Consider the following 11,807-nt stretch of genomic DNA (forward strand, 5'->3'; position numbering starts at 1 on the left):
AACGCACTGTAGGTGCAGGCAGAAAAATAAAAAGAGGAAGGACCTCTTTAATCCGGATCAATTGGGGTTCTAAGAGGGGTAGATTTGATGAAATAATATTAAATAGTGCAGTAAAGCAGTATTATCTTATTTTGAATAGGTACAGCAAAACTACAGTACATATTTAGATAGAACTTAAATCTCTGAAGACACTCGAAACTCGCGCTAGACACTGTAATTGTGAATATTGATGTTTATATCACCAACGGTTCCGGAAATTCCAACTATTATGATGATATTAAGAAATTGCATACTCTATTATCAACTCTAAACTTACCCATATGAGAGGGTTCATTTTTGGATCCTAATGGACTATGAGATCGATTATTCCGTGTAGCATCGCCTCTAACTGGTACAAAACAGCCGGAATTGAAACTGCGTCGTTGAGGTGACAAAACAATTCCATCGTTTTCTTTGCGAATTCGTTCCCTAGGATCTCCGGGTCGTCGCCTATGCTCCGAAGGGCCGTCGCCACTAGATCGAGGACCGTTCTCAATGGGAGTATCTGATTTCTTTCGTTCAATTCCCCATTTTTCGGTATCCCAGATGGATGGGCAACTAAAATATTTAAATAAGCTACAATATAGAGTATTAAGTGGGAAGGTCATTGAAAAATGTACCATGTAATAGTGGTGGACAAAACTAAATATAATAATAGTAACCATTTTGAGAAATGTAATTAACAGTAGTATGTTAACAAAAAATAATCCGTGAAAGCTATTCACTCTAAACGCGTCAATTCTTCCAGACTTGAGTCTGTCGCATTTGAATGGTTTTGTGAGATTCTGAATGAATAAGCAATTGAAAAAAATTAATGATAAAAGTTCACGATTTCGTACTTCGAAAAAAAAGAAAGTCTCATCGAATTATAGTTAGGAGCTTACAAATTGCTAATGAGAAATTGCTCACATAGATAAGACAATAATGAATGTTTATTCTCGAGAAGGGTAATTATTGATACAATGCCTTATATTCAATGTTAACACATTGTGTCATTGAAAAAATACTTATTATGAGCTACAGTACAGGATATGAAACGTTCATGTGAATACGAAAAAAATATCAAACAATGAAAACCACCAAAATAAAAGAGTAACTAAATAAAAAACAATAAAAAGATGTAGATACGTCAAAAACATAACCTCGAAATACGAAATTTTCCTCTATGAATTGAGAGACTATGGACGCGAGTCTTAGGATCGAAGATGGCGAAGGTGTAACAAAATAATCAAAGTTTGATTGACTACTTAAAACTCACATTCTAAAGAAATACAATGAAGTTACAGTGGGGCGAAAGTCTCCAAAAAACTTGAGTGAATACGAAATGTAAAATTAAACTTAGTAGATGTTGCCTGCAGGTGTCTAACCTTAGAAGCAACGTAGCTTGGCATGAGTCGAGTTAGGTGTCATTCCAGATGTGTTGACCTCAATGCCGGGTGGGCGAATGATGGGGTCAACATTCGTATAAGTAAGAAGTAAGTACAGAAAAACTCATAAGACAATGCAGAAGGTGGAGAGACGTAGGATGTTGGTTGAAGAGGATAAAGTTAATTGCACGCCGGTAGTAAATTAAGGTGGTTATGGAAGAAAGGCAATTTGAAAGAAGACATTGGAATTCCCCTGGTCGACGAGAAATATTGTTTTATTGAGGTAGTTGTCCGGGGAAACGGTCGAAGGATGAAATAAGTCATAAATGAAAGTGTATCTGTATTATGGATTTTTAAAAGTAGAAGTGCACAAGTCAAAGGGACGGAATACATTATAAAATAATATTGTATGTCCAAATTTAGGGCTAGCGAAATCTTTACATTAATAACATAAAATAATCTTCCAGAAAAATTCTAGTTGAACTGTATCAAAATGATTTTTCTGTCTATTAAGGATATTTCCATAACTCTAAAATACAATTAGCGAGGGATATTTAAACTTTCTGAAGGACGTCGTCACGTGTTCGAACATTAGATGTTCTGGAACTGATTCATCGATTAACTGTCATTTTAATATCAAATTACTGTTGGACGCATCTTATCAATTTCGAAGAGAATCCTTAGTTTGATATAAAATATTACAATCAGCATTACGATACGAGGAATATATTGAAAAATTCATAGCCTACTATAGAACCAAACAAAATTTCGATGTCAAAATATTTTATTACTCAACATATTTTCCTCTCAATTGGATACATTTATTACAGCGAACCTGCAACGTCTCTAGACCTTTCAAAAGAAATGTTTCCTCTTTTACGACCTTTTAAACTTTTATTCAGTTGAGGAAAGAGATGATAGTCGGACGGAGCCAAATCTGATGAATAAGGGGGGTGTTCTAGTAATTCAAACCTTAAATCACGAATGCATGACAACATGAGATAAACTTATAATTCACTAAATGAATATTTTCGCTTCGTGTATACGAGGATGTATTGATATCTAGTGAGCATAGACCAGTACCATGCATAAACAAAATATTGCAACTAACAATAACTTATTAGAAGTGTCAGTGTGAAGTTTGACGTCAAAAAAGTGAACGAGAGTTAAGCAATAAATTAAAAGAAAAAGATGTCCACCGAAATTGTGAAAATCGAAAATTTGGAGTATCGAGTCATCATCAAGTACCTGTATTTAAAAGGGTTAAGAAAAAAGCATATTTAAGAAGATATGCTTAATACCCTTGGTGATCAATGTCCTTCGTATGCGACCGTGAAAAATTGGACAGCAAGCTTCAAAAGAGGTAAATTTTCCATTGAAGATGATGACCGATCGGGAAGGCCAGTTTCTGTGTCAGTCCCCGAAAATATAGATGCAGTTCATGACATGATTTTATCAAACCGTCGAATTGTGCTAAAACGGATATCTGAAGCACTGAATATTTCATACGAACGCGTTCATCATATAGTTCACGTTAATTTGAACATGAGAAGAATTGCTGCAAAATGGATCCACAAATGTTTGAATGTTGACCAAAAGCGTGCAAGGGTAGAAACATCGCGTTCGATCTGTGCTCGATTTAAAAACGATGTAGACTTCATAAACCGAATTGTTACTTTGGATGAGACTTGGATACATTTCCACAATCCAGAAACAAAGCAACAATCGGTGGAATGGCGACACTCAGTTTCTTCAGAAGTTTCGTATCCAAAAATCTACTGGAAAAGTTCTTACTTCAGTTTTTTGTGATTGCAATGGAGTAATCATGATTGATTTTTTGGATAAGGGTAGAACAATAAATGGAGATTACTATTTGACATTACTGACCACTCTACAGGAAAAAATTAACGAGAAAAGCCGCGGAAAACCATCCAAAGGTGTTATGTTTCTGCAGGACAACGTCCCTGCATACAAATCTCATGTTGCCACGCACAAAATTCGTGATTTAGGGTTTGAATTACTAGAACAACCCCCTTATTCACTAGATTTGGCTCCATCCGACTATCATCTCTTTCCTCAACTAAAAAAAGGTTTAAAAGGTCGTAAATTTTCTTCCAACGAGGAGGTAATAAAAGCTGTAGAGGTCTGGTTTGCAGAGCAGGGAGAAACATTTTTTTTGAAAGGTCTAAAGACGTTGCAGGTTCGCTGTAATAAATGTATCCAATTAAGAGGAGAATATGTTGAGTAATAAAATATTTTGACATTGAAATTTTGTTTGGTTCTATGGTAGGCTAAGAATTTTTTTCTTCATTTACAAATTTACAATCTATTATCGAGTAATAAGTGGGATGGTATGATGGAGGTGAGTTACGGTTCTCTGCGAGTTTATCATAGGGTCACTGTTTACTTCCTTGCAGTATGTTTAATGTGTTGATTACTTGATTACTATTGTTTGCACAGCATTCTTTACATTGGTTTGAGTTAGTTCTGATGACACCGTTGATGAATAGTGTCTTATGTCATTATTAAATTTGAGGCATACCATAGAGCGTCGAGTAGCATTAATACAGTTTTGGCGTATAATAACTGAGGAATTTTTGTATTTGAAAGTTTACGTCGTTGAAGATTTGTAAAAAAAACAAACGCATTAAGTAAAGAAAGAAGTTCAGTCCCACCAAGTTGGATAACGTTGAAAATAAAAATGATTTTTTATACAAAATCACAACTTACTGAAGCGCAAGCGTAGTTTGGAACAATAATAATAAATCATATAAATACCTAATCGACAATGTTCGAAAATATTTTGATACAAATATATGTACATACAAATTGGAAAAAAAATACTTACACTTCTGAAGGGTCAATGAAATCTGGTTTCTTTTTAGAAAGCGGAGCTTCGCGTAGTTTCAACAGCTCATCCTTTGAATAGCTAATTTTGACGTTTTCTCGTATAACCAAAATGGCAGGGTCGGCAAAATCTTCAGTCGGTACGTCAGATACACTCATTCCTTCGACTTGTTCATCTCCTGTAAATAAAGCAATACTTCTATCAACAATGCATTATATTTATTTTTAATAGAATATTTTCATGGACATTTAAACCTAAACACCCAGTAAAAATTTTTATTCGGTTATATATACATATATACACATCAGCGAGTTCATAAACAAAATTTCACTCCTATAATTTGCTATCCGAATTTGATAATGTTTTGAAGCGATTCGGCCTTTATATGAATACGACCAAGACCAAACTATTGGTATTCTCAAAAATAGAAAGAAACGCCATGAAGAGATCATTCAACAAGTATCTAAGATACCTGGGCACGCTCGTCGACCAGCAATGCGATCCAAAACTCGAAATCATATCAAGAATCGAGCAAGTGCGGAAAACTCTGAACATCATGAGGATACTTCTAGCAAACCGCAACCTTAGCCTGGAATTCCGGACCAGAATGTTTCGCTGTTACATCTTTCGTTCTTCTGTACGGATGCGAAAGTTAGACCATGGATACGGCCACAGAGAAGAAAATTGATGCGTTCGAATGGTACGCCTACAGGCAAATGCTGCGGATATCTTGGATGGAACATAAGACAAACATAGAGATTCTACAGTAAATTGGTAACTTCTCACGATAAACAAGGAAAGAAAGTTGCAGTACCTAGGACATGTAATGAGAGGCGAGCGATATAAGATACTTCGTCTGATAATAGAAGGGAAGATCGAAGGAAAACGGTCGGCCAACCGTAGACAGAATTCATGGCTGAAAGACTTGCGCAGATGGCTCGGACAAACGCCTACAAAAATTTTTAGAGCTGCAGTTTCTTGTGCGATAATAGCCATTTGGATCGCCAGCCTCCGTAGAGAGACGGCGTCGTAAGAAAAAAGAAGTAGTCCAGTAGATTATCTGTCTATATTTGGCCGATCATTATTTGCTGAAAAGTTGTGTATTGAAATGTACAAGTAAGGAGTCAGATCATGTATGGATGTGCATTATCCCACGAAAATTGCGAGTTAACTTGCACCACAAGCATTACCTCCTTACACCATACGATGTTCGCCCTGTCTCCTCACCATGGAGTTGTCGGGGAAAAATAATATGTTTCATTAAATGAAATGTGGGTATATCATTTGACCCAATTATTATTATCTGATACGTTTTCACCATTAAGAACAAATAACAGCATTTGCTGAAAGATAGTTTTACCACGTCATTGCGCCATTTGTCCGCTATTGTTCCGACCTGTGATACGCTTCTTTTCCTCATCCGCCATATCCACCTGATTTGGCCCCCTCCGATTACTTTCTGTTCCCAAACTTCGAAAAATGACTTGGTGGAAATCGAATTCAGATAAATGTAGGGACAAACGCTTCCAAATCGGTTAAAAGAAAAAATTATTGTTTTATCAGTAAAATAACTTTTTTATTGAAAAATCACTCGTCCGCCGAACCGTCCGAACTGAACAAAATTTATAGACCATATAGTTAAATTAGACTGCTACTCTTATATTCTTTAGCGAAAGTAAGTGACTAAACACCTAAAGTCAGACATTAGTAATTTTCAATTCGCGTTGTTAAAACCGGAATTCAGTTTTTCAAAAATCCATTTAATGCATGCATCACTTTCTGATTGTTTTATAGCGATCTCGATTTCTTGAAAGGAATAGAAATTATATCTGATTATTCTCTTGTTTCCACTTCTTGTGTAAGAATCGAAGCCCATTTTAAAATCATGAAAGGATTTCAAAGGCTTTTCGATTCTTTTGGAATATTTAAAAAGAACCAAATGCATAGTCATGCAAAATTTCAGATTTTCACTTCTCGGTGAAAACAAACCATTCCTTCAAAAGTTTTTCTACGAGGCATATTTTTTAAGTAAGTGCAAAGATATCGCAATAATTTTATTTTCACATGAAAGCCTGTACCTTAATCTACTTTTCTACATAATTTCCGTGAATATTGAGGCACTTGTCATAACGTGGCACCAGTTTTTGAATACCCTCCTCATAAAATTCTGCCGCCTGACTTGTTAACCTCTGTATCACAACTGTTTTGATTTCGTTATCGTCTTGAAGACGCTGACCGCCCAGGTGTTTCTTCAAGTGCAGGAACAAATGGTAGTCGCTGGGCGCCATATCAGGGCTGTAGGGAGGATGATCTAGAGTTTCCCATTGAAAAGATTCGATGAGATCTTTGGTCCGATTAGCCACATGTGGACGGGCATTGCCATGCTGCAAAACGATACCCTTACTCAACTTTCCACCTCTTTTGTTCTGGATTGCACGACGCAGATTGTTCAATGTCTCACAATAAGACGCTGCATTGATTGTCTCATTACGAGGCCGAAACTCCACTAGCAATACTCCTTTTCTGTCCCAAAAAACTGCACATGATTTTCCGGGCAGAAATTGTTTGCTTAAACTTCACTTTTTTGGGTGATGATGAATGTCGCCATTCCATGGATTGTTGTTTCTTCTTCTTCACAGATCTCACGATGAATATCGATCGGTTTTACGCCTTTAGCACTAAGAAATCGTATAACAGCCCGTACTTCACAATCGGCGGAACTCACGATTGTCGGAGGCATCTTAAACACTCAGTAAACAACGTACACAATGAAGAATTAGACTGTTATGGCGTCAGTGCGTAGACAAGAGATGTAGGTAACCAGCGCGCATGTGCGGAACGCCGACCTTGGGATTGCGGCGGCGGAATCGCAAAACGGTACTTACTTAAAAAATATGCCTCGTATATAGACTCTTCCGAATGAAGTATTAAATATCGATTCTGACTTTTATTAACCTTGGAATCATTTTTCTACAAAATAATCATGATAATGTTCATTGCACGGAATTTGTTTTTGATGAACTCGATTAAGGGGTGAAAATTTTATTTTCTGCGATCTCCTAACATTTCTTGTAATTATAAAAGAGCTAACTAAATCTATTTAATAAACAGAAAGAGGAAGCTAAATTTAATTCAATTATCATATTGTACGTTAAATTTCTAAGAGAATAATTCTTAAAAAAATATTACATAGGTGTTTTCCTTTACAAAGAGAGACATTCGTTGGATTAAAGTTTGGTAGGATAAGGAGAATTTTTGTAAGGAGAGGGGTTTGTTGCAGAAAGCCCTGATATAGGAATAGCTCCTCTGCAGGGCTGGGGTTGTGTTGGTTGATTTTGGCCAGATGAAAACGAAAATGAAGCTTGTAAGTAAAAACGGCTCTTGTTTGTTTGCTCCCCGTATAAAATTTGGTAAACATCCAACACACCGTCAGTCCACGTGGACTCATCATCTCGACTGTATACAAACGAAAACATAGAATCGTCAACATAAATGCATTTCTATCGGCCGAAGCTGTCGGAAGGCGTACGTACACAATTTCTTCGAAATATTCATTCATTCATTTAATTCATAAATAGAAATATGGCGTTTATTTATGTCCGAAAAAAATAATCCTATTCCTGACAGTGATCGTAAAAAGGCCCAATAAACAAATAATTGCTTACTGTTATTAAAGGTCTGAAGTTAGAGAAAATTAATTATATTGACTAGCTGCGCAACGAACAAGCTCATCCTCTTGTCAGACTACCTCCTTACTTTTGTATATTTAACCCTATAGAGTTAATACATATGAGCAAACGTAAAATAAAAATTACGAAAATGTAATCAGTCTCCAGAGTAAAGAGATTGTAGAACTCCTAGAGGAAGTTCTAGCAGCAGACCACCAAGAGTTTTGGAAAAACTGTGTTGAACATGTTATCAAAGGAGAAGATGAGTATGTGGTATCACCCTCTTTAGAACCCTTCATAATTCAATCAAATGATGACTCAAGTTCGGACGATTCTGACTACCATGATTATTTATAAAGATGGTTTGGAATTGAAATGTTTTTCTTATTTTGTTTCATTTGCAAAGAATTTATTTTCCTTTATTGTCTTTGCTTTGAAATTTCATTGTAGCAAGTTAACAAGGTAGCGGGTTTTCCAATAAGAGGTGTTATTTTGATATTCAAAGAAAAATGCCATTTTTTGAGATAAACGATCGGATATTTATTTCATTATAAAGAGGAAGGTATGCCGTTAATAATGGAACACAACATCAGCCAAATGGTCGCCATGACTGCGCTTACAGGACCATATCCTTTTCATGAAATTTTCCGTAACCAAATTGCAAAGCGGCTGCCCTATGTCCTCGATAGCCTCTCGAATTCCATCTTTGAGGTCTTGAATCGATGCTGGACTGTTGGCGTAGACCTTATCTTTCACGTGGCCCCAAAAGTCGCAAGGTGTTAAATCACAAGATCTCGGTGGCTAATTGTGATCACCTCTTCGAGAGATAACCCGGTCCGGAAATTTTTCCCGTAAAAGATCGATGGTTTCGTTGCTTGTGTTGCACGTAGCGCTGTCTTGTTGAAAGTAAATGCTGTCCAAATCAATACCATCTAATTCTAGCCATAAAAAATCATTAATCATCTCTCGATAGCGCAATCCATTCACCGTAACTGTTGCTCCAGCCTCCAGACCATAAACCGCACCAAACAGTCACGCGTTGAGGATGGAGAGGATTTTCAACAATAACTCTTGGGTTTTCTGAGCCCCAGATTCGACAATTTTGTTTATTGACGTAACCACCAAGGTGGAAATGGGCCTCATCAGTTAAGATGATTTTTCGAAGAAATTCCGGATCATTTTCATGCATTTCAAGGACCCAATCAGCAAAGACACGACGTTGTTGATGATCGACCGGCTTGAGTTCTTGTGTTAACTGAACTTTATAGGCCTTAAGACCCAAGTCTTTATGCAAAATATGGTGTAATGACGTTTGTGGAATGGCTAATCCAAAAAAATGACGAGAAATGGACAAACCTGGGTTTTCTTCAACACTTTGGGCTACAGCAGTAATATTCTCAGTTGTTCTTGAGCGAAGTGCACGGGTTTTATTCTTCACATCACTAACTTGTCCCAACAGCTCAAATTTTTCCACCAATTTCTGTATTGCGGTCCGAGAAGGTGCTTCACGTCGACCCAAAACTGTTTTAGTTTTACGAACCGTCTCTGCCAAACTTTCACCATTTTTATAGTGAATTTTAATAATTTCAATGCGTTGTTGAAGCGTGTATCGTTCCATTTTCATTAACGGCGTAGTTTCTACTTGTCAAATATCAAAAAATGACACCTCTTATTGGAAAACCCTTTATAATACAAAATTGTCGGCAAGGGTTTTTATAATCTGCTTGATATTAGAAAAACTATAAAATTACTTGGGATACGTTTGAAGTTATCCAAGCATTCGTTTGAATTTCTAAGGCTTTTGATCAACATTTTTTAGCGATTTGTAACCTTTCAAGCATAGAATTGCATACTCGTTCGGCTGAAATATTTACTTGATTAACTATCTCACATACTTTAATTCGACAAATTTTAAAGCCGGTACTATACGATGCCGCCAACATTCACCCTCGAACGTTTGCTAAACATTGGACGAATTCTAGAACCTTAACATAAACTTACCTAAAGATATGAAAAAGTGATGAACAGCATACAATAGATATAAATACTTTTAAAATAAACTGGATGATACTCCCTCGAAGCGGGTCAAAAAAACCAACGACCCAATCCAAAATTGGAAGCAAAACATTTGTCAAATGATATGCGCAGTACGACCACACGGTGCATCCAATCATACAGATGTTATTAACACTCTTTGGAGTAGTCACGGGCATGTTCATATGGCTATTTTTAAAAGTAGAGAGCCAGGTGCAAATCAATTGGACGGAGTACTTTTAGAATAATATTCACATAAATTTTCCTTGGTTTCTTTAATTGTCTTTCCACAATAGCGAAAAGAATTGTAAGAAAATGAATCTATCTGCTTCAGTTTCAACTAATGAGAAAAATAGCGGAAACTAACAATCGCTGTAACGACCTATGAAAAGTCAAGCTTTTTTGAAACCGCCCTCGTAGAATAAATACAAATCAATAGAAAACCATAGAACAATTAAAAATATCTGAGCCCAATTATATCGGAATATTAAGAATTCTTTTAATTTAATAATTCTTAGACCATTTTCATGGTTTTTCTAAAAAATGGGCTTGAAGTCAAGTATCTTTCAATTATCCATGGAATATTTTTGAATTTTAGCAATAAACCAAGACCATGTATAAGCAAAAGAATGCAGAAGAACATCGGTGAGAAAGAAGTACCAAAGGAAATGGTAATACAAGTTCATGAAAAATAGTTACATCAATACTTACATGTAGCCAAAAAAACGTGGACAATGATAGATGAACTAGAAGGAAGAAACTAAACAGCCAACAATTTTAAGCGTAGAAAACTCATATAATATAATTCTAATAGTAACCTGCGTTTCTTATTCACAACAAAATGTCAGAACTGTCTATTTAATAATTGAACACGATCAAATTGAAAAAATCACTTTTTTCTTCGACCGTTATAATAATCACGTTTTTTTTTTCATTCATTTGCATTCATAAAGAATGTAATTTCTAAATCAGTCAAAAAGCGTGAAAAAATTACTGTAGCGGTTCATTTTTTCACGTTTTTGCGTTAGAAAAAGTTTAAACTGCACACCAGAAGATATTGAATTGGCAAGTGAAGCGACTATGAATCTTCTTCCTGAAAAATCCAGGGAACAGGATTTAAAGGAATATAATTCTTTTATGGAGGGGCGTACTAAAAAAAAACATAAACAGCTTCACAGAAAGAGTGTTACTAGCTTACTTTGAAACTAAATCCAAAATGTGGAAGTCTTCAACACTTTGGTCGACTTATTGGATATTTGAAAAATAAATCAGTTGGCTATAGACCCAAAAAATCTAAAACATTTGCCTGTCAAAAAATTTTAATATCAACAAGCTCTGTGGAGGGAGGAATTGTATAAAATGAAGTTTAACCATATTAATAATACCGAAAATGTTTTAATTATATCAGTACCTGATACAAAAACTCATGTTCAACGTCGATTTCAAATGTTCAATGTCAAAACAGATCATTTCTTTTTGCAGTATAGAAATGGAAAATGCGAAGCCCAAGCTGTAGATACCTTTTCAAAAATTTCCTCGATTATCGCAACATATTTAAATTTACCTAATCCAAAAAACTACATTGGGCATACATTTCGACGCTCTTCGGCATCTCTATTATTCCTCCGGTGGTGATAGAATTTAACTAAAGAGGCATGGTGGGTGCAAATCCAACACAATTGCGGAGGGTTACGTAGACGACTCAATAAAAAACAAAATGGATTAAAGTATCGATAGTTATCTTCACTCCAAATTAATAATGCTCACAGTTATACTTTTAATATTACTATTACAAAATAAAAAATGATAAAATATTTTGTCGAATTTTTGGTAAGTCTACGGACGTATACA

At 35.7% G+C, this 11,807-nt stretch overlaps 1 protein-coding gene across 8 annotated transcripts in view; it reads right to left on the minus strand.

Annotated features, from left to right (window-relative positions):
- LOC130893521 (eukaryotic translation initiation factor 4E transporter-like) overlaps window positions 1–11,807 on the minus strand; it is a 45,852-nt gene that overhangs the window by 26,333 nt on the left and 7,712 nt on the right. For all 8 annotated transcript variants that reach the window (XM_057799742.1, XM_057799741.1, XM_057799737.1 and 5 more), the window contains exons 2-3: window positions 4,255–4,432; window positions 317–597 (exon numbers count right to left, since the gene is read on the minus strand). In XM_057799742.1, coding sequence (XP_057655725.1) covers window positions 317–597; window positions 4,255–4,432 — 459 coding nt within the window. The remainder of the gene's footprint in view (window positions 1–316; window positions 598–4,254; window positions 4,433–11,807) is intronic.

This window comes from Diorhabda carinulata, chromosome 4, assembly GCF_026250575.1.
Source record: "Diorhabda carinulata isolate Delta chromosome 4, icDioCari1.1, whole genome shotgun sequence".
NCBI classification, from domain to species: domain Eukaryota; kingdom Metazoa; phylum Arthropoda; class Insecta; order Coleoptera; family Chrysomelidae; genus Diorhabda; species Diorhabda carinulata.